General features: G+C 37.1%; 1 protein-coding gene across 1 annotated transcript in view; it reads right to left on the bottom strand.

Moving 5' to 3' along the window:
• The window catches only part of ABCD3 (ATP binding cassette subfamily D member 3), a 75,922-nt gene that overhangs the window by 18,915 nt on the left and 32,009 nt on the right, over positions 1-24,998 (bottom strand). The window contains exons 4-13 of the mRNA XM_012176707.3: positions 21,395-21,483; positions 13,211-13,280; positions 11,760-11,857; positions 11,282-11,405; positions 8,768-8,824; positions 6,364-6,506; positions 3,146-3,215; positions 885-954; positions 697-794; positions 491-582 (exon numbers count right to left, since the gene is read on the bottom strand). Of these exons, the coding sequence (XP_012032097.2) occupies positions 491-582; positions 697-794; positions 885-954; positions 3,146-3,215; positions 6,364-6,506; positions 8,768-8,824; positions 11,282-11,405; positions 11,760-11,857; positions 13,211-13,280; positions 21,395-21,483 (911 nt within the window). The remainder of the gene's footprint in view (positions 1-490; positions 583-696; positions 795-884; positions 955-3,145; positions 3,216-6,363; positions 6,507-8,767; positions 8,825-11,281; positions 11,406-11,759; positions 11,858-13,210; positions 13,281-21,394; positions 21,484-24,998) is intronic.

Raw genomic sequence — 24,998 nt, 5'->3', positions numbered from 1 at the left:
CCTGACAGGTTTACAACTGGACTTAGAGCTACCACAAGGTAACTTTTTCTTTTTTTTTCCCATTAAAATAAACTTCATCCTTGCTTATGCATTACCAGTACCAAAGGGCGAAGGGGAAGAAAAGTCTGGTAGAGGACAAAAAAGTCCAAATGAAAAAATTTTATTAACTAACTTAATTTTCTGTAAATTAAGGAAAGACTGCCATGATTCAACATTCCCCATCTTATTGAATACCAGTATTCACAGAGCAGACAGCTGGAGAACAACTAACCTAGCTACCTAAAATAGCTATCTTAAGGAAACATGAAAAGTATACTATCAGAAAAAACTCTTCCTCATTTTCTATCAAAACCAGCTTCCAAGAGTAGGAAATATGAGGATTCAGGGGCTCCTTATCTCAACCTCAATTGGTCACAATCATTAAGGATAACATCTAAAAAAAAAAAAAAAGATTCTCTGCAGTTGCTCAGTATTACAAATCTTAACTTACCCAGCCAATCGAGTCATTTCACGGCCAGCCAAAACTATTCGACCCAGAGCCTGAGACATTCGCAAAAGCATTCTTCCACTCTGGTAGTAATCCTGAAATAGAAAGAAATATTAGTTTTCAGTTGTATTTCGAAGATTAAAACTAGCTTTTTTCACATTTTTTATTTTTAAGAGTTCAATTGAGTCTGACTGCCATTACCACTTTACCTCCAGAAGTTCCGAATGTGAGCTCTTAAGATGCCGAGGATGAGACAAGTCTAAGAAAGGACGACTGACGACTAGGTAACCAACCACAGTGGCAAGGTCTGCAACCAAACAGTTAAGGTTGAAAACCACAACAACACCTCACTTTCCCCACGAATCCCATTCTACCATCTCTTTTAAAGCATACTTACATTTGGCAATTATGCTGTCAATGAAGCCCATAGAGAACCGAAACAAGATGAAATTATGCAGGTGCTCCACCTGACAGAAAGCAAACACAAAATACATACACACTTCCCATGTATTAAGGGAAATTAATCTACCATGAGGACGAAAGAAACTGTATAATTTATGTATTCAACAAATATTTACTGAGTACCTATAATTTCTGATTACAGTATACATCACACTTCATTGAGCACAATGCTGATCACAGAACAGGTGCCAAACAAAGCCTTCATGAATCCATTTTTATGCAAACAGAGTGGAAAACATAAAGACTATGCGTGTGGTATCCCCTGCATGAAATAGTACAATGATACTGTATTCATAATACTGTCGGATACATACAGGCAAAAATTGATAATCAAAACAAAAAACAGAAACAGAAAGATAATTTAGGTGAAACTAGCTGTCTGGAAATAGCATTCAATGCTTTGCTTTAGTTGGAAACACCTGGTCTTTCTCTAAGACTTGTACTACATTCAATTTGAGCCAAGTGCTAATGTAACGCCGCATAGCTTGAGTCTGTAGTTTTAATCTCAGCATGCATTACCCCAAATTTGCAAATCTAAAAATGTATTTTATTCTGCATTTTTAATGTTCTTGACTTTTTCATCTTTCAGATTACTCAGGCCCTGCAAGATCTGCCACTGGGCTCCATCTTCAACCTCATCTGCTGCTACTTTGCTCTTTCTCACTGAGCTCCAGAAATACTGGTTCCTCAAACATGCTTCTGCCTCAGGCCTTTGCTCGCCTTGTTTCCTCTGTCAGGATTACTGTTTTCCTAGATATAATTGCCACCTTCAAGAGAGACTTTCTTGTCATCCTAAATTGCCTGGCAATAGCCCCCATCACACTCTACCACTTGATCCCATTTTATTTTTGGTCACAGAGTTCACTATGACCTGAAAGCATATAAAATATTTGTTTACTTGGTTATATCTCCCCCACTAAAATGTGGGTTTCCTGAGTACAAGGTAGCTTGCTCTTAATATCTTGTGCAAAAGAACAATGGCTGGAACAATTATTCAGTGAATGCCAGATGTTATATATTGAGCTCAGTGATGAAGATGCAACAGTGAATAAGAAGACAAGGTTCCTGAGCTCATGGAATTTACATTCTAATGAAGACAACCAGTAAAAAAACAAGATAATTAGAAATTGTAATGAATGCTTTTAAGAAAAACAGATCATTAAAATGGGAAGTAACTGGTGAAGGTCATTTTAGATGGATTAATCAAAGAAGACATGGCCCCCAAAGGTGTTAACTTTGGGGCTGAACTCTAATGCAAAATCATGGGCAAGCTATGTGAAGAGTGAACTAGTTAATAGCAGTCCCTTAGACAATTACCATAAATGCATTTTATCAGTGAATGCTATCAAATTTCAGTCATGTTAAACATAAAAAAGACAAAAATTCAATTTCTTTAACCTTAATTTAAATAATTTAAAATAACAACTTCTTTAACCTTTAAAAATCACCTCAAATATGTATTTGATTTCAAAACTTTCCACTAAAATGTAAGCTCCTTAAAGGCAAGATTTGGTCCATTACACACCACTGTCACCTGGACAAGCAAGACACCTTTAGGTGGTGCTCCGTATCTTCTGAATGAATAATCAACAAAATTAACTAAATTCAAATCTTCCACGTGGCAAGTAGATAAAAACCGAAGCATAGTTTGCATACAGTTTACATAAGAAACAATGTTTATATTCTAAGTAAAGGGTCAGCAAACTATGATCCACAGTTCATAGGCAGCCTGCCACTTACTTTAGTAAATAAAGTTTTATTAGAACACACCATATCCATTCATTTACATATGGCTACTTTGAAGGAGAGAGTTGAATAGTTGCAAGAGAGACCACAGGGCCCGAAAAGGCCATACGTGGTACTTATCTTGCCCACTATAGAAAATGTTTGCTGAACTGTGCTCACAGTATTCCCAGGAACAAATTCTTTCTGTAATTATCACTAAATTTATCATTAAATAAGACTCGTAAGTAACCACTTCAAAAATACACTGATAATTATTTTAATAAATCTACCCATTTTAATTACTGGGCAGCTTAACATATTGGTTTGATAGTTTTTAGGAAAACACAGCATAAAAATTCTTTATAGGTATTTAAAAATAAATGTTTGAAAGATTAAAGGTATATACATATCCTGGCACAGGTCAAAATTTTTTTTTCCATACATACATGAGCCTCCAACATGTTATCTTACCAGTTTTTGGAAGACTGAGTGGATTGTCTGCTTTTCTCTTTTATTTCCATTGTAAAAGGCAACTTCTTCACTATTAAGGAAAACAGTTTAGCAATTAGTTTTAATGCTACTTAAGCCTAGAAAATAATTTAAAATACCATATTTACTGACTAAGTATTTGTATATAAATGGACACTCTGTGACTAACAGTTTAGTGGATACTTCTCAAGCCATGATCTGTACAGAGCTCAACTGATCAGAGCACAGGAATATACACCTGACGGCATCACAGGCGGCACTAGTGACACGAGCTGCATATCCCACCTGCAGCCTGGCTGGAAAAGATGTGCTCAGCTAGTTCTCAGAAAAGTGAATAAAGAAACAAGAAGGAAGATGCCATGATATAGGAAAGCAGGACTGGGACAGCCATCTCAGGCTACAAACTGGGTAAAGATCCAGCCAGAAGGGAAAGGAGACAACAAGAGTTAGGAAGAAAACAGGTAGTGGTGCATGACACATAGCCTTTAAAGGACAGAAAAACTAATTCCTGCCCGCCTGACAGTTGCCAGCTCCCAGGAGGCCTAGCTGCACAGCTGCCCTTATTCTTGGAGCCCCACCATAACCTCACAACAATCCCCGTTTCCTTGAGCTGATCTGAACGGGTACACAGGGGCCACAACTATCTTGAAGGTGAAGGTCAAGTCGCTCAGTCGTGTCCGACTCTTTGCGACCCCGTGGACTGTAAACTACTAGGCTTCTCCGTCCATGGGATTCTCCAGGCAAGAATACTGGAGTGGGTTGCCATTTCCTTCTCCAGGGGATCTTCCCAACCCAGGGATCGAACCCGGGTCTCCCGCATTGGAGGCAGACGCTTTAACCTCTGAGCCACCAGGGAAGCCCACAACAATCTTAACTAGGTAAAAAAGAGCATTTTATGACTGAAGAAAGGTTCAGTGTAGTTAATCTGCAGAGGTCATGCAGCTGACAAGTTAAACAGCTGAGATTATAACCTGTATCTGACCCTAACATCTAGTTTTCTGCTCTACCCAGACTGATGCAAACTGTCCAAGCAAAGTATCTCTTACAGCAGAAGAAAGGAAAGATTTACGTACGAGTCTAGAAGGCAGGGTTAAAAAACAGTATTTCTTAAAAGTCTCTTCCCCCGCCTCAAAAATTTATGTGAACATTATATTCTAGTCTAAAATGTACCTGTATTTTTTTTGCATCATAAAAACAAGGTAGCCCTTACCTCAACACCTTTTAAGTAAATTAACTTTCCATACAGTTGCATCATGTTTGACCAGCCTTTCCCAGTTTCCTTTATACAATAATAGCCCCAGGGAGAAGGCAATGGCACCCCACTCCAGTCCTCTTGCCTGGAAAATCCCATGGATGGAGGAGCTTGGTAGGCTACCAGTCCATGGGGTCGCTAAGAGTCTGACGCGACTGAGCAACTTCACTTTCACTTTCCACTTTCATGCACTGGAGAAGGAAATGGCAACCCACTCCAGTGTTCTTGCCTGGAGAATCCCACAGACGGGGGAGCCTGGTGGGCCACCGTCTATGGGGTCGCACAGAGTCGGACACCACTGATGCGACTCAGCAGCAGCACCAGAGAGCCCCAGGGTATCAGAATCCTAGTTTAACACAATTCTGTACCTAAAATTTCTTAATTCCTTCTGGCTCCTCCACACATTACGTCCATTGAGAAAGGAGAAAACTCTTGTTTTCAAACAAGGTGAAAACTCTACTTTTCCTGAACATTTTACCCTAAATTTCAAACCTGAAAGCTCAGAACTTCCAAAATACTAACAGCTGCCTATTCAGCATCTTTTCTCTTTCATATCCCTCCTCCTAAGAGAATCCCAATTTTCCTAAAGTTTTGTATCCTTTTCTAGGCACCCAAATGGTTGAGAAATAGCCTCAAGCCCCAATCCAAAGTGGAAAGAGTTCCAACTGATCTAAGCCAGTGACTTTGCTGTAACTGCTTTAGTGATAATTCTGGCCAATGAGATGTGAAAAGAAAGCTGTTTGGGGGCTTCCCACTCTCTTAAAGAGACAGCAAAAGCGGCTGCTTTTGTTTCTGGACTTTTTGCAAGGGACGACGGCTGGTGGATCTAGATTTAGAGCTGCTTTTGCCATCCTGTCATCAGAAAAAGAATTAGCCAGAGGAAAAAGGGAACATATAGAGGACAGAGTCAGGAGAAGAGTCAGACACCCTGATCATGCTGTGCCTGGAGCTGGTCCATCTTAAGAGTTTTTATGTGAAGTAGTAAATGTCCTTATTGTTGGAGCCACCCGAGTCAGGGTTTTCCATTTCTTGCATTGGAAAACATCCTAGCTAATACCTCTTTCATTCACTTGGCAAATCACCTCTGTACACAACCTTCTATTCTTCTGCCTCCCTACAACACAAAAAGCCTATTTAAAACCAGTATGTACTGTTTTATCAATCCAAGGAAATGAAGGAAGAGGGAACTTTTAAAAGACCATTTCCTAACTAATTTTGTAATGCCAACAGGGTAGTAAATAAATATCAGGACCCTCAAAATGACTTAAGGTTGACAGATCATCAATACATGAGAAAATTTATTGAGTACCTGCTACACATTAAAAACAGTGCTCAAAGTTTTATATATATCATATTAGTCCTCATGACAACCCTGAATTAGCTACCTAGTGTAAATAAGAAAAGTGAAACTATAAGTAACTTTCCAAAAGTCATATATTATATAATTGATAGGTGGAGAAGGTAGATGCTGGCTCTAAAGCCCAATACTTCTCCCTACTTTGGATTTTTAAACTATCTGGAAAATAGACAGAGACACATGCAAAGAGACTGCATTAACTTTGAGTGCTCCAAATACAGACTCAAACAAAAAACACTTGTGGATAAACTGAGATAAAATTTTCTTTGAAGAAGTAAGTAAATTTGAATTTAAATTTCTGACTTTGCTTTATGTGAAATTAACAGAAAATTAGCCAACAGAAGACACAAAGAGGTCAATCAGGGATACTAAATAGTTAATAAGAAAAAGGGTTAGAAATGTAGTTATTAAGATAACTACTTAATAAAACCAATATCCTTCATAACGTATATTTTCAAAAGAAGTAAATACGCAGGGACATAATTTCAGTAACAGTGTTACTAGATTTTTTGGAGTTGGCTTACATGACTTCAATATCCACACAAAGGGATTTTTAGTACAGTTAAATACATTTAATACATTTGTCCTTACCTGTTTGTGATGAGCCGAGAATTAACATATCTATACTCTCCTTCAAGTTTTTGCTCAGTTATTGTCATCTTACCAATGGGTCTTCTAATTCGAGTTAGGAATAGCCCAGAAACAAGCAAGTAGGCCATCATGCTTGCTGGGCCCTGATACAGGAGAGAAAGATACACAAAGATCAAGGATAGAATAAAGTCACTGAATGCAACATGCACAGTTTATAATTACCTCCAGTGACTTTGAAAGAAATCACTCTTTTGACTTTTCCCCTTGTTTCTTTTCTAAGAAGATGCCCACTGGGCCTCTTTGTCTTTACTACTCATCTACTTCTCCCACCATACGTCTCTCCCCCAGCTCTCCCAAATTTGCTCATTTAAAAACTCCTAATTGCAGTCCTCCCTCTTCCGAGAGCATCTAAAAACTCTTCTGATGGAGCTCTTCTTGATATTCTTGATCCCACAATAACCTGCAGAACTCTTTCTCACCTTCTCACTGACCGTTAGTATTGCCTGAGGTTTCCTTTTCTTGCTCCCTTTGCCTCTGAAATTTATCTCTCTAATCCCATCACTCCTAGATACTGTTTCCAAATATTTACTGTACATCTTCAGTTTACTTCTCTGTAGAACCTCAAGCTCAATTCCCTCAAATGAGCTCAATTTGTCTTTCCCTTCTCCAGCATCTTGCTTCTAGCTGCCATACTTTCTAATGTGGTAAAGTACCTCCATGTGCATCGACCCTTCCAAGAGAGAAGCTTCAAGCTTGCCTTTTCAAACTCTGCATTCCCATACATATCCTTATGTTCTGCCATACGGAAATCATTGTTTCCTGAACATGCTACTCAATGAAGTTGTTCTTCTGTCTAGCAAGCCTGACATATCTAAAAAAGGCCGACTCATCCTCAAAGCAGCTCCAATATCACCTCCAATTCTTCTGGACACTAAAGACATTATTCACACTTCCACTACTGGGCTTATCACTGTCCATTACAACTGTTTGACTATCTATCCTTTCACCAGATCATAACTCCTCTTCGGTAGGAACTGTGTCTTACTCACCTTTTTATTCAGACAGTGTATATGGAATATAGCGTGTATTATATTGGAATATGGTGTGTATTTTTTTTAAATTCAATGTGACTGATTCAATGCATTTCAATAATTACTAGAAGTATGGACAAAAGAGATAACTAAAGCATACTTTCTAACTCTAAGAAATACAAAATCAGAAAATAAGAATATATGGAGACATTTTAAAATATAAATATAATACTTAAATGTTACAAACATGTAATAAGTATCATAAAAAATTATACCAATAAGAGGCATTAAGGCTATTTACTTATTTATAGTAAAAACAAGTTATAAAAATGATTTAACCCAGCTTATGAGGTATCAAAAGGTTAGGAAGATAGACAAGAAAATTAAAATAAAACACTACTTTCCCCAATGTTTTGAACTGGAACAAAGATCACTATATAAATTATTTATTAATAACCACAAAAATATATACATACATATGTTCATATATACATAAAACAACCACATTATTATATGATTGTTATAAATATATAACAATAATCTTACATATTAAATGACTAAAGTTAGACTTCAATAAGAATACTCAGAACATTTAAAGATCTTACCAACACAAATGTCAGAGAGACCTAATAAGATGACCTCATGGGACAGTCAACAATTTATATTATTATAAAATACTATTGAAACTGTTACAGTCATTCTAAATGTAATTAAACATACATATTTCATATTAAAATAGCTGTCTCCAAATCTCTTTTTAGGCCATGAAATAAAAAAGAAAGTGAAAGTCGCGCAGTCGTGTCTGACTCTTTGCGACCCCATTGACTATACAGTCCATGCAATTCTCCAGGCCAGAATACTGGAGAGGGTAGCCTTTACCTTCTCCAGGGGATCTTCCCAACCCAGCAGTCGAACCCAGGTCTCCCACATTGCAGGCAGATCCTTTATCAGCTGAGCCACCAGGTAAGCCCAGGAATACTGGAGTGGGTAGCCTATCCCTTCTCCAGCGTATCTTCCCAACCCAGTAATCAAACCGGGATCTACTACATTACAGATGGATTCTTTACCAGCTGAGCTACCAGTGAAGCCCCTTTTAGGCGTTACCTTGCAACAATAAATACAGGTGTGTTCAATGTTTAAGCATTTCTGGTTATTAAACCCACAAAAATTTGCCAAGTGTCTGGCTTAAGAAAAACTGAAAAGCTGAATCAGAAAACTTTAAAAATCTCTAGTAGAATATTATTTTATAACCAGACTTTATTAGCTACACTTGTAAAATTATACTCTTTGAGATACATAAAAATTCCAACAAACATCCAGCTATTCACAGTACAGTATTATAGCAATTTAAAAGATAGAAAAAGTAAACTCACCTGAGCTCCTATTGCACTCGTTAACCTGAAGATATACAAAACTATGTCTAAAAATGGCTGTAAAATAAAAATCAGAAGGCACAGAATTAAAAAGAACAAAACTGCCTACACTGATAGCTAATAAACATGTTAAATATACAATGCTAGTCAACATTCAACACATAATTGTCAACATGTAGAGTTCTCACTATGTATAAGGTACTGTACAGTACGCAGCTTGATGAATACATAAAAGACACAGTTCTTATTCTCAAGAAGCTCAAAATGGAGACAGCCTGACCAATGTCTGCTGCTGCTGCTGCCAAGTCACTTCAGTCGTGTCCGACTCTGTGCAACCCCATAGATGGCAGCCCACTAGGCTCACCCGTCCGTGGGATTCTCCAGGCAAGAACACTGGAGTGGGTTGCCATTTCCTTCTCCAATGCATGCAAGTGAAAAGTGAAAGTGAAGTCACTCAGTCATGTCAGCCTCTTAGCGACCCCATGGACTGCAGCCCACCAGGCTCCTCCATCCATGGGATTTGCCAGGCAAGAGTGCTAGAGTGGGTTGCCATACTGACCATCAATTAGGGAAAATATTTACCACTTTCCATCAACTAAGACAGCTCTACTGTGACAACTAATCATTTCTTACTTAGCAATTTCTCAGTGTAGTATAAAGATGCAAGAAAATGATCTGAGTTATAACCCCAAATCTACTACCTGTTTTTCTGGTTTCTATATATCTTCATCTGAAAAATGAGAGACTCTTTCTGCTCTTGATGTTGGACTCATTCTGCTCTTGATGTTGGACTTTATCACATCTATATGTTGAAATATGTTGAGTAAGTTTATAAATCTAATTTTATGATCTAAAACTCAAGCTCCTAAAACTAAAATAACATTAACTTACTGCTCTTCACATAGAGACAATTTAATTGATGTAAAAGCTGTACATATTTTGAAGTGTTTTTCAAGAAACCTAAGTTGTGTTCATTTAAGTCCACAGCCACCTTTTCTAATATCTACATCATTACTAAGGTAGATGGGTTGGTTCATAACTGGCTTGTACTAAGATGAACCTCTTCTTTCCTATCTTATGAACTATCAAGAAGTTAGGCATACTTACCTGTACATATAAAGTTCAACTGCACTTAAATTACTGACAAAAATGATGATTCAATTTAAGTCAGAGTTCAAACAATTACATATTTTATAAAGTAAATCTGCTGTAGTATATAGCACCACTATAATTAGTTAGTTAACATTTTTCTTTATTGCAGATGTGATAAGTCCTGAGCTATGGACTAACTCAAGTGCCAAGATGTAATAAAGAATGCACAACAAGGTCTACAAAATTACAAGAATAATATACACAGCACCTCTCCTTCCCCAACCACCACACACACACATGGAGAATAAACTTTAAAATGTGGTAAAAGGCAGAGGAAAAAGGCAGCTGGATTACCAAGCAATTTGTTGCTACCTCAGTTTCTAGAGTTTGGATCAGTAAAGACTTAAAGAGAGCTAAATAAAGGACAAAGTTTGACATGAAGTGAAAAGGCATCTTAGTAGTAGGCCTGTCAAGAGGGGTAAAGTTCTTGTGAATACACATTACTTTTCTAAGACCCACCTATCCCTCTTCATCCACATGGTTGAAGAGGAAATATTCCTAGTCTTCCATTGTGACCCAGCCCCTTGTATACAGTTTTCTGTCTCAAGACTGGATACTTGGACCAACTGTGGCCCAAGGCAAGATACTATAAGTGGTCCACTTCGAGACAAGCTCCGACCACAGACCAAGAGCAGTCATATGGATCAGATGGGGGATGGGGCATCTGAGAGGAAGGGGGGCGGGGAATGCTAGGCAGACAGTCTTTGAGACGACCACTGCACCTCCCAGCTAATGCAGGAAGTAAAGGCAAAGAAAATGGCTTAATGAGAAAATCACAGCAAAAACTGTAAGGATGGTGAGATAAGAAGAGTAAGTAAGAGCTGATACAACCAGCATGAAGAAAACTGGTTAAGGTCAGAGTCAAAAGCTCTGGCAATATTCTGGAAAGGGGAAAAAACAGTAATTAGAAAAACTGAAATATACTAATATCTTATGAAACTTTTTTGACTATTACTTACATGAGCTATTAGAATTAGAAATACTGAAGCAGAGAAATGAGTAGGAAGACGTCCACGCCTAGGGTTATGGTTGTGCATTAAAAATAAATTGACCATTAAACTTTAACAACTGCCAGAAGTACACAGGTCGAAAGTCAAAAAATCCAAGTTTCTGCTATTTTACTGAAATCAGCCCGCAAAATTCTCATAAAATCTTTATGAGACACTAAATTCTCAGTTCTTGGCCAAGGCACCTCACAATAATAACTTAAAAAATTAAGTAATTGTAGTTAAAATCATTATTAAGAACTTTATAATATTTTTATAAAAGCATTAAATACTTACAGGCTGCTATCATGTTCATCATATACATTTGCTTAGATTCAAAATTTAGCGAATTAACAACAAAAACAGACAAACTTACCTTACTAAGATTTGAATACAGATCAACTACACTATTGCAGAACTTTTCTACATCTTGCGTAAGCAGCTGGTCTGGATTAGCTATTCTGTTGTCCAGATTTCCCATTTTATAATATGTGAAAGCTCTAAAATAACAAGAAGATGAAGACTTTAAAACAAATGATTCTAAACAACAACAAAATCACGTTATACTATGCAGTGCAAATTTGTAGAAACAAAAAAATTTGGAGCTAGAAGAGGACTTAAAGATTGTCCTAATTTCTTTTAGAGATGAAGATGCCAGTCTAGAGAAGGATGGTTTGCCAGTTAATGGAAGAGTAAGGATTAGATTCCAAATAGTTGATCTTTCCATATATGCTTCCGGTTCAAGAGCAATTCACTTGAAAAACATATCTAATAAAAAAGAAACACTTCTATATCTCATTATCATAAGTGTTATTTTTAAAGTATTTTTAATATAAAATTAGGTTATCACTTACTGGAGATACTCCTCATAGAGGTACTTGGTTAATCTTACTCGGAAGCACAGTTTGAGCTCATTTAACCCAAACTTCAAGAAGTTATTAACCAGAGAAATCTAAAACAAACAAACACAAATTATTTAGTTTTGCTTCATTTCTACTTATGAAATCATAATTTATTTCCCTATCATTGGCTTTGTCCCCAAATCCTATAATTTTTTAATAACTGATAGTTTGAATTGATATATTTCAGTTCTGTTTTACTTAACATTCCCAAACACACAAAGAGAATATGCTACATCAAATGCAATTAGCTATTCCCCTTTACTTGAAAATTAATTTTGAAATATATTAGTATTAATTATAAAAGAATCTTGCAACTTTTTGCGGTGGGGAAGCTGTGTATAAACAAACAAAAGGCCAAATTTGTCACCTTTTTATTCAATGTAAAGAACCTGCTTCAGGAGTACTGACATTAATGCTTAGTATATCTTTTCTTTGCTACTACCAGCACTACAATCCTAGCTAATGGAATACTATACACACCACATTTGCATCTGTTAAAGAAAAAGAACGACAAGTTTTACACCAATTAATGCCATTTTCTAGATTATTTCTGGAGTCACCTTTACTCTTTTCTACCACTGTATTAAAATTAATTCTTCCATAGTTCTAAAGTCACATTTGCATAAAAATTTTGTCAAGAAAACACTGGTCTGCTGAATTTTAGTCTTTGACACCAGTGCTGCTTAATTTTCTCTTTTAGAAGGTTTTCCATGTATGACTATCCTCAAGCTTTATTAAATCTGACATATTTTCTAATAATTAGATTTTACAATCAAGTAAATTTTACAATCAAGCTCCTCCCTATTACTCTTACACAAACAATACTAAAATTCTTATTGTGCCAATAAAATAAACACTCAAGCTAAGAAAATTACTTATGATTTGGACCACTTATCTTTATTTTTAGTAAATCCAGGCAATAAATTCCAATTCAACTTAAATCACATTAGTGGTTCAAGTAACAGTTTATAGCCCACATCAATGACTCTCAACCAGGATTTCTGCCCTCAGCTCACTGCCTCCACAACCTCACCTTAGCCCTCACCTATCTGGCAATGTTTGGAGACAATGAAGACATTTTTTGTCGTCACAGCTTGGGGAGCGATACTACTTCCATCTAGTGAGATGTTACTATGAGAAACCCTGGCCTAAGGGTCAGAAAACATCTTCAGTTGTACATACCCACAAATGATGCAAAAAAAACTGGTCCAAGCATAATTCCTTTAAGTTTTCCCATCTAGTATAAAGGTTTGCATTGATACATTTCCTATAAGTTACAAAACTAAACTTGAAAAAATTTAGCATATAAATCTTTAAAGAACTTAGTAAGTAAAAATCCTTAAAAGATTTTAGTAAGATGCAATTTTTTTCTATGTAAAAATTTTTAAAGAAATAACACTTACGAGAGGCATAGCAGCGATGAAGTTGAATAAGTATTTCTTGAAATCTTTTCTGCTACGACCAATGATACCACTGCAAACCACCACATGCAATGCATTAGTTGCAAAAGAAGCAATATTTGTCACAAAAAAAAATTCTTCTGTAAATCTCTAAAATTATTTTTGGAAAATTTTATTGAATCGAATCAATAAAAAAAAGATGCTAAAATCATTTTCTAACAAAAGCTTGAACTTTTGAAATTTTACCATTTAAACAGCTTGCCTGGAAATCACTCTATAAATGCCAAAATTAAAAAAGAATGACAGCTAGTTCTTTCCCTCATAAAAATGATAATTAAACAGCATGCTTAATTAAGCAGTCACAAAAGGGGTTTTATATGGTGAAACAATAAACTTCACAGACCCAGGAGTGGATCACTGTGGATAAAACAAACTAGCATTTGTTTGTTTTAAATATTTTAACATACTGATTGCCATTTGTATGAACTAATGGCAGGGAGACAGACTAATGAGAGATCAGTAAACCCTTCTTATTATAAAGGGCCAAGAGCAACCGTTTTAAGCTTTGCAGGCCATAAGGTCTCTGCTGCAACTACTCAATTCTGCTACTAGAGAGCAAAAACAACTATGAAAGCAATTAACTGTGATGATAGTGAGATTTCAATGAAACAAGATCTTTCATCTGTTTTTAATCTATTTAAAATATTTACTGTTTTTAAAATATCCACTAAGAATTTATTTAAAGGATTCTGCTTCTTTTAACCTAGAAAGCCAGGATATCATTATAAGTAAAGGATCTTTGACTATCAAAGGCACTAGTGAAAAAAATATAATTTATTTGATCATGTACTGTTTTTCCAAATAGTACTAATATTCCCCAAATATATTTTTAAAAACAATTGTGCTAAATGATTCAAACCTAGCTACACACACACACACACATACACACACACACACACACACACACACACAAATGACTGGGATACACACTGACAGAGAAATAATTTGCTTTTTATGAGGGAGTAGGTGAATAATGCCAAGTAACATGAACTGATCTTTTAGGGCAAAAAAATTCCATGGTCAAAGAAATTTGGGAAAACCTGAGTTAAAGCTAACAAATTTCTTTACCAAAGAGCCTCTCAAAGCTCTCAAGTATATTATACATCGTAAAGCTCTCTGAGATCGTTTTGCAGCACTGTAGCATTTCCTTCACCACAGCTAAGATTCCAAAGAACATATTTTGGGAAATGTCACTCTAGACCAATAGAAAAAGTAATAATCCAATCTTGACATAGCTGCTAAAAATTTAAAAAGAAAAAAAATTTAAGCTGAACTAGAAAAAAGTTAAAACAGAACCACACAAAAATGCTGTCTACAGCAATAAGAATATTAGAGATGAGAAGCAATTAAGACAGTACAAAAGTTTAGAGGTTTAAATCAAAACTGAACCAAACTTCACATAAAATCAAAGTGCTTTAGTGCCGCCCAAGCTGTGAAACACACAAGATTATCAAACACTGGTAAAGCACATGCCATCATTCAGCAATGGTTTACCATTGGAGTAGCAGCTATAAATTTAAAAAATGGTTTCTTGAATAAAGCTTTATTTCTGCTTATTATTCCGCTGCAAAAGAAAAATAATCATCAATAAAGAGTAACTTTATAGTAGTCCCAATCATAATTACTTCTAAAACATATAGGAATTAAGATAGTTTGGTAATTTTAAAATGCTGCTTACAGCCAAGAGGGTGAAAATAAAATATACATTTATGATTACATATGGCAGTATAGGGGAACAAATTTGCCAAAGTACATCTCTTTGGCCTCAGGCTAGTTTTAGGCTGATTATTTTTAAGAAACAGAAGTGTCAGGAAGCCTTTCTTTTTTGACTTCCCTTTAGCTCCCTAAAGAATTTAGAAAAAAGGGCCTGCTCCTAGGACAGAGCTATGACCACATTTATCTGCAAAGCACATGGGCCAAATGTGCTGAGGGAATCAGATATCAGAGTCCACTCTGAGTCCACTCTAAGTCTGGGCCCCAAGGCCCAGCAAACATTTGTTTACCAAACATTTATTTTTCCATCTTCATATAAATTGCCTGTCTCCCCTGTAAAGTTCCAAACCACTACCCCTAACACCCTCTTCTGTTTTTAGCTGAAGATGGTCTTTAAGATGAGGGCTTTGGCCATTTTGGAGAGTTATTAAGTTCTCCAGGGTCTCTCCCATGTATATATGTTATTAAAATTTTGTTTCATTTTCTCCTGTTAATCTGTCTCATGTCAATTTAATTCTTAGATCAGCCAAAAGAATCCAGGAGAGTACAGGAAAATTTCTTCCTCTCTAGCAACAGCAACAAGATATGAAGGATTATCTTCCATATCATAGGTCATATATCATAGGTCAACCTCTACCTATCCTATTAAAATTTGCCTCATTCCAAAGACATCAGTCACTGCTAACAAGTAAGCCTAAAAAATGTAAAGGATACTAAAATTAAGCACATCAAGGATCATAACAAGTCTCTTTGAGACTCTATTTTAGCAGAAGTGTATATGAATCTAAACACACTTTGGAAGAGTCAAAACAAATTTACAGTGTAGCTTTAGTAGCAGGTTAAACAAAGTGTTACTTTTTCAAATCAAATTGTTTTATATTACAAATTCACAGTATCTTAGAACTTGAAGTATGACCAAATATCAAATAACTCATGCAAAGCAGAAGCTCAAAAACATTCAGGAGAAAGTTAACAATTAACTTTTTAAATTTTTAGAGCAGAGAAAAGTTTATTGCAAGGTCAAGCAAGGAGAACGGGTGGCTCGTGCTCAAAACCCCCTGACCTCAACAATTAACTTTAAAACAACTGCTTTAGAACCCATGAGTGTATGTTAAGAATATAATGAGAAACGGAATATTTCCTGTCATATCAGTAAACAAAGGATGTCACAGTCATCAGCAACTGAAGCCACCACAGACGGTTAAGCTGCTGAGCCCTGAGGGTTCTCAGGAAGGAAAGAATACCTGCCATCTAGCAGCCATCAGGCTGCAGCTGCTCCTACAACGAGCTCTGATGAAAGCAGGCTCAGGATGTAAAAAACAGAACGCTGGCCCCAGATAGATGAGGTGCATATTAAAGGAATGATGAATTTCTGTGAGCCCAGACTCTTGCATTTTCCCATACATAGAAAAGCACTAAATTCCTTAACTTGGGATATTTGGTTTTCTTTAAGTAACAATAACCTCTTGATGTTCAGACAACCTGCCCTTTGCTGCAAAACTTCTATATAACCTGGCTCCTCGCCTCACCTCCTTGGAGTAGTTAGTTCTCTCTGGGTCACTGGAGATGCTGTCTCCCAGGTTTGAAGTCCTAAAAATTCCCACCGAATAAAACATAACTCTCAACTTTTAGGTTGTGAGTAATTTTTTATGTCCATGATAAGGAGATCCTCGTACTATTCTTGCAATATCTCAGCAAGTTTAAATTACAGCAAAATAATATGCTTCTTAAAACTCTTAAAATTTTTTTTCTTACTTTTTCTACATCTTATAACTAAATTTTAAAACTGAGTACCCAACAAGTTGATTACTCTGGCAGAATTATAAGCTGGCTCATGGTACGCAATAATTTCCTCTTATCTATCATCACCAATTCATCCACCACCTACTCTTAGTCTAGTCAAGGCTATGATTTTTCCAGTAGTCATGTATGGATGTGAGAGTTGGACTATAAAGAAAGCTGAGCGCCAAAGAATTGATGCTTCTGAACTGTGGTGTTGGAGAAGACTCTTGAGAGTCCCTTGGACTGCAAGGAGATCCAACCAGTCCATCCTAAAGATCAGTCCTGGGTGTTCAATGGAAGAACTGATGTTGAAGCTGAAACTCCAATACTTGGGCCACCTGATGCGAAGAGCTGACTCACTGGCAAAGACCTTGATGCTGGGAAAGATTGAGGGCAGGAGAAGGGGACGACAGAGGATGAGATGGTTGGATGGCATCACCGATTCAATGGACATGAGTTTGAGTAAACTCTGGGAGTTGATGGACAGGGAGGCCTGGTGTGCTGCAGTTCATGGGGTCACAAAGAGTCAGAGACGACTGAGTGACTGAACTGAACTACTCTTAGTAAGGCATTTTCTCCAGAGCATTCAATCTTTGAGAAAATTAAAATAAGCATCTATTTAATTAAAGTTGGAAATCCCTAGTTTAGAAAATTAAAAATTATTCTTTTAGGTTACAAAAACATGAAATCACAAAATCTGAGTAAAAGAGAAAAACCTTTTAAAAATAATCTTCTATACTATACCATGATTGTGCAGGGTTCTTTATATGTATCATGTGACATATTCTACATACATATCTAATATAATGTTCACAGTGGATGTAACCTGTTATTTTTGCCATAGGTAATTAATAATGCTATAGTTAGGAAGCCTATTTTTATTAACAGATATGGCATTTAAATAATAAGTAAAGCCAAAGGAAAAATATATAAAATTCTATAGTTTATAAAAGGACATAAAAGTCTTCTCTATGTTAATTATACAAAGGACTCAAATTACTTGTGCACAAAGCTCACAGAAAGAGAAATTAGCAATGAAACTGACCTTGCTAAAGTTGATGTGCTAGCAGCAATAAACAAACACTTCAATTATATTAACGCTTTACTTCTCAGGATTCTTTAGAAGATTTCTCACTGGGACACACACACACACAGACACACAGACACAGACACACACAGACACAGACACACACAGACAGACACACACAGACACAGACACACACACACAGACACACACACACAGACACACACAGACAGACACACAGACGCACACACACACAGACACACACACAGACAACACACAGACACACACAGACACAGACACACACACACAGACACACAGACACACACACAGACACACACACACAGACACACACACACAGACACACACAGACACAGACACACAGACACAGACACAGACACACACACACACACACACACACACACACACACACACAGACACACACACACAGACACACAGACAGACACACACACAGACAGACACACAGACAGACACACACAGACACACACACAGACACACACACACAGACACACAGACACACACACAGACAGACACACACAGACAGACACACACACAGACACACAGACACACACCCACACACACACACCCACACCCACACACACACACACCCACACACACACACACACACACACACACACACCGGCCAGACTCTCCCTACAAATTCCCTTCAGGGAAACCAGACAATCAACAATCCCACAACTTGGCTTCTGACAAGTTAAATATGAATACATAGCCAAGAGCGACTGCTTGAGGAAAGCTCTAACATGAATGACAAAGATCAGAATAACAAAGGACAGTGACAGTCAAAGACTTGAAAGAATGACTACTACCAAAAATGAACATTCGCACAAAAAGACAGTACTTGGAAATAAGACAAAAATTCACTGCATGATAAAAGAGAGCTCCTAGAATAAACAATAAATGTCAGAGATGTAAACAGAAGAGAAATTACAGGCAGATGATCAGTCCAGGAAGTCTAACACTCAACTAGTAAGAATTCCAGAAAAAGTAAAGAAAAAAAATGGAGAGGAAGAACTTTTTTAAAAACACAAGAAATTACTTTGGAATGAGACTGAAAGAGCCTAGTACAATGACAAGGAATGCAAAAAAAAATTCACACTAACATTCAGTGAAATGCCTAAACACTAGCAATACAGAATCGACAATAAAGAAATAATAAAGCTTCCAAAGGAGGTAAAAGCAGCTCTGCTCCTAAGGGTGGGCAACCAGCACAGGAATGGGCCTAACACCCAATGTGGAAACTGGATCAGTAGTTTCTAACCCTGGCTACACAGTAGGATCACCTGGGATGCTTCAAAAAAGGAATAACTAATTGAATCAGAATCCCGAGGGGTAGGCCCAGGCATTAGTAGTTCTCAAAATTCCCCAGATGAGTCTAATTATTCTGCAGCCAGGGTTGAGAACCACGGAGCCCTATAGAAGACAACAGGGTGATGCTTTCCACATTCTGACAAAGTGATTTCCAATTTAGAACGCATAAATAAAGCTAAATTATCAATCACGTGTGAGAACAGAAGACTCTATCAGACCTACAAGGTCTCACAATTTTACTTCGCTTGTAACCTTTGTTCAGAAGAAGACTGCATCTGCCAAAAAGACAAAGGAAAGTGAGGAAGAGGAGAACCAAAGATCCAGAAGACACGAGTTATTCAGTGCAGGAGAGGAAGATGAAAAAATTCCTAAGATCATGATGAAAGTAAATCCAAACATGACTGGTATTTAATGGCGCTAAAGCACAATCAATCCTGATGAGAGCAGGAAGACAGAAAACTAACAAGAGCTATGGGGAGGGATGGTAATAGAAATAGAAATCAATAAGTTATCTGCTGTGTTTACAAAATTGAGATTTGAAAGTGCTGACAATAAACTTGAGCTGAATTAGTAAGTAGGCAAAACATTAATGTACACAAAAACCTGTAGTTTATAAATGCCAGGAAAAACAAAAAGTTGTATGTAAAAGAAACTACCAAAGAAGAGCATGTGGATCAGCTATAAATAATAATCAAAATTATGTAAACAATAAATTTTGATTTAACAAAAAACTGTGATACAACATTGAGAGAATGAGTATGGACACGCATAGGACTGTAAAAGGGCCAACTCTCATCTTCTAAGAGATACACACATAGTGGCTAAAAATGAAAAATCTAGAGACAGCAACGTAAGTATGTTACAATGAAATGCAGACAAAGTAAGAGATGAAACAGTAAAACAGAAGGCAGTTGGCTCCAGGAATCACAGAGGATTGATGGTTTTGTGATGAAGTTCTGTAAGGTTATTTGATATTAAACTACATTCATGTTTTATTTCTTAAGCTATCCATACATTATCTTGATTAAAATAAAAAGCCATGGGGCTAACCAAAGGATTCAGGGAGTCCTGAGTTGAACACTGGATCTATACCCCATTGACTAGCCTGCCAGGCTCCTCTGTTCATGGAATTCTCCAGGCAAAAATACTGGAGTGGGTAGCCCATTCTCTTTCCCAAGAGATCTTCCAAACCAAAGTTTCCCTCACTGCTGGTGGATTCTTTACCACCTGAGCCACTAGGAAAGCCCTGGGACACCCATACCCGTATTCTAAGGCATGTGGAATTTACATATTCAGACATCTGTGGCTGGGGCCTTACTCCCATGCAGACAACCTTCTTAGTTTTCCTAGAGACAAGAGTCAGAAAATATCTGCATAAAACATTCTTCCTCTCCTACAAACCGTCTTAAGTCAGAAATCAAGGATGTCAAAGAAAAAAAAAACCCTTCCAAATTTGGAAGCATTTAAAAATTTTAAGTACTGTCATTTAAAAAGTTATCTTAAATGTTTTTAAGAAATTTTCTGATAAAATACTACATACCAAGAAAATTTCAAGAAAAATATTTTTACTGACATTCAAATTGGCATTATCACAAGGAATAAATCCTTTATTTACAGATCAAAGTTAATATCACAACTGTTATTTTTGTTTTTAAATTCAAAGTCATTATTATAGCAATTAATAATATAATAAATGTACAAAGACTATAAAAATATACACAAAGCACTAACTTCAGAAGTTAAAGAAAATGCCTTATAATTTTTGTTTAATAAACATTCTCAACATTATTCCCTAAAATGCTTTGATATTTTCCTCAAATTATCTCATTAATATCAGACATCCAATTTGGTGACTTAAGTTCCCATTACAGAATTTAATATATAGCACATTCCTTTTTTTTTTTTTTTTTCTTTTTGGCCACGTCACACAGCACATAGGATCTTGGTTCCAAACCAGGAATCAGATCAGTGGCCCTGCAGTGGAAGCACAGTCTTAACCACTGGACCACCAGGGTGTCCCATAATTTTCCATTTACTTGTCTCTGACCCTCTATAAACTGCCAGCTCTGCTAGGGTTTCTCCTGTTCACTAACAGGTACATCCTCATCTCTGCCTATGGCACAAGGGAGACAATCAATATCTACTAAATAAATGAACAAAGACATAATTTGACTTAGGTTATTTACGCCTAATTAGAATCTATTTCTTGCTTAATATAATGGTTAATTTCATACAAAAGGGAGGAAGATGAAAAGTACCTTTCAATGAGTGTCCCATTTTGAATCATCCAAACATCACAGTATGTTCGAGACACCAGCATAACAGCAATAAGTATCAAGTAACCTGTCTAAAATAAACCAGGTATAGTAAATTAATTAAATGCATTTTAGAAAGTTAAAAGAAACATTACTTCGATAAAGATTTTTTGTTTCTAAATTCAAAGCTTTAGTCTACCTTTACTGTAGTTGGCTGACATTTTACTGATAGGTAATTTTTAAAAATAATTTTGAAAGAAGTTTAAATATATATTACAAATGGAAAAGGCCTTGTAGATCAGCTAATCTAACTGTTTCATCCAGAATTAAAAAGTGCTTCCAGCTCAAGACGGCGGAGTAGAAGGACATGCCCTCATCTCCTCACGCGAGAACACCAAAGTCACAAGCAGCTGTTGAACACCTATCGACAGGAGGATGCTAGAACCTACCAGAAAGAGACACCCCACATCCAAAGACAAAGAAGAAACTGTAGCAAGATGGTAGGAGGGGCACCACAATCATGATAAAATCAAAGCCCATACCCGCCAAGTGGTGACCCACAAACTGGAGAAAAATAATACCAAAAGAAGTTCTCCCACTGTTGCAAAGGTTCTGAACCCCACGTCAGGCTTCCCAGCCTGCGGATCTGATAAAGGGACTAGGAATCCCCAGGGTATCAGACCTTGATGGCCAGTGGGATCTGATTACAAGACTTCCAGAGGACTAGGGCAAACAGAGATTCCAGTCTTGGGAGGGCACAAACAAAACTTTGCACACACCAAGACTTATGTGCAGAGACCATCATGAGAAATAGCTGGGCTGGATGCAGCACAAGCTGGAACCAAGATTGCCGGGAGAAATATCAATAACCTCAGATGTGCAGATGACACCACCCTTATGGCAGAAAGCGAAGAACTACAGGGCCTCTTGATGAAAGTGAAAGGGGAGAGTGAAAAAGTTGGCTTAAAGCTCAACATTCAGAAAACAAAGATCATGGCATCCGGTCCCATCACTTCATGGCAAATTGATGGGGAAATAATGGAAACAGTCTCAGACTTTATTTTCTTGGGCTTCAAAATCACTGCGGATGGTGACTGCAGCCATGAAATTAAAAGACGCTTACTCCTTGAAAGAAAAGTTATGACCAACCTAGACAGCATATTAAAAAGCAGAGACATTACTTTGCCAACAAAGGTCTGTCTAGTCAAGGCTATGCTTTTTCCAATAGTCACGTATGGATGTGAGAGTTGGACTATAAAGAAAGCTGAGCACCGAAGAATTGATGCTTTTGAACTATGGTGTTGAAGAAGACTCTTGAGAGTCCCTTGGACTGCAAGGAGATCCAACCAGTTCATCCTAAAGGAAATCAATCCTGAATGGTCATTGGAAGGACTGATGCTGAAGCTGAAACTCCAATACTTTGGCCATCTGATGTGAAGAGCTAGCTCATTTGAAAAGACCCTGAAGGTGATAAAAGGGGACAACAGAGGATGAGATGGTTGGATGGCATCACCGACTCAATGGACAGGACTTTGAGTAAACTCCGGGAGTTGGTGATGGACAGGGAGGCCTGGTGTGCTGCAGTCCATGGGGTCGCAAAGAGTCAGACACGACTGAGCAACTGAACTGAACTGAACTGAAGACTCAGAGGAAAGGAGCAGCGATCCCACAGGAGATTGAAACACAAGTCCCTGCTAGTGCTGGGCGGGCTTCCTGCGGAGGCGTGGGTCAGAGGGGTCCCTACAGGGACGTGGGCACTAGGATGGGACGGTCCCTTCGGTGTAGACCCTCTTGAAGGCCACCATTAACCAGAATCACATTAAAAAGTGAATCCTAGGCAGGTCAATGGTTTGCCTTGTCAATGACAGAAACCAGCAGTATAACCTAGACTACCTAAATTACAATGTATTGTGATTGTCCTATGTTTTGAATATGCGACTCTAATAAAGAAAAATGACAACTACCAATATACAGTTATCAACAAATACTGAAGCCTAAAATTTTGCTTAAGTAGAATAAATTTGGTTCAGTTTGTTAGAAAAACCTTTAATAGGCAGTGCCCCTACCCTATCAGGGCTTTCAATTTAGTTATTAAGGCAAGATTTACACATAACAAGTAAGAAAACAGACCAATATAAGAAAGTATATTTGCATCACTTCATGCAGTAAGTGACAAGTTGGAAGGTGTGAAGTAACAGAAGAGGGTTATAACATTAGAAATACATCAGATAAACCAAGTAAACCAAACAGAGAATGAGGATTATGAGTTTAAAAAAAAAAAGATTTAATGGAGAATAAAAAATAGATTTAAACCACATGAATTATCATATCCATCAGAGCTTAAAAAGCTACTGCAAACTTTAGGCTAGAACAAAATATTAAAAACTGTTGTTTAAAGAACATTACTTAAGCAATGCTGGGAGAGAGAGATTACTGAGGAGAGATGAGAGACTGAATCGCTGGTGAGGAGTCAACTGTCTTGTGTGCCGGACGAGAATCTGCACTCCAGTCTCTAACTCCCACACACACCCACTCAAAGCTGACCTTAATCTTTCTAAATCAGAAGAATATATACAGCAACACAGAAGCTAACGTCAGAGAGGCAGGGTATGGCAGGGGAAATGTTTGCTGGATAAAGTGTTTGATTTTGAATTTACAGAATTGAGGGGCAAATGCATCTATGACTTCTGCAATTTTTGCAAACAAATCTTGTTTTCAAAAAAGGTGAAGATAACTAAAAATGTGAAAGACAAGGCAGGGAGTCAAAAACAGAGAAGTAATAAATGAATCCATAAGAAAGAAAACAACGTCAAAAAAGAGTCTATGGGACTGAGTTGTGACAGCTGCTCCCCCAAAGTCTCCCAGAGTTGGCTGGCTAGAAGGGTACCATCTTCCTACCTTGTCCCACCATCTCAAAGTTAGGTATTAAACTGACAACAGAAGAACCCATTGATTTTTAATAAATGCTCTCTGTAGATGACACTCTAACTATAATGCTAACTTTTAGTTCAGACCTTATATACAGTCTCAATCCTAAATTAATCATTTGAGGAATAAAGGTAACATTAGACAAAGACAGTTTATATTTTCCTTTATTTTATGTACTTTGCTTAATTTAGTCTTAAAATAACTACCAAGTTTATTTGGCTCACTTTAGCAAAATCTACTAAACTTTTGACTACTGACCATCCGAAATGCATTTTTGTGCAAAAGATGTCCTTAGAATCACCATAATTCCGTTCCTGGGTTTGCAGAATATGTCAGAAACTAAAGATCACCCTGATTTAGGCAGTCCCTCACCTCATGATATAGATGAACTTCCATATATTCATATGCAGTATTTTTATTTATTCCATAATCTCTATCTCTATGTCTACTGGAGTTTATTTCACTTTCTTGAACTGGGGTTAAAGCTTGGATTTTTCTGTCTCTCAAAGATGATTCATAAAATGGCTCTGTGGCATGGATACACCTTGACAGAACTGGAAGGTTGGCCAAGTTAGGCTTGTCAAGCTACTTACTAACTCCCAAAGATCTATCCAAAATATCATATTCATTTTATATTCAGCTGCTGCTACTGCTAAGTCGCTTCAGTCGTGTCTGACTC

This window comes from Ovis aries, chromosome 1, assembly GCF_016772045.2.
Source record: "Ovis aries strain OAR_USU_Benz2616 breed Rambouillet chromosome 1, ARS-UI_Ramb_v3.0, whole genome shotgun sequence".
Lineage (NCBI taxonomy): Eukaryota > Metazoa > Chordata > Mammalia > Artiodactyla > Bovidae > Ovis > Ovis aries.
Note: the sequence above shows the minus strand (reverse complement) of the source record. Positions and strands in the feature narration are given on the sequence as shown.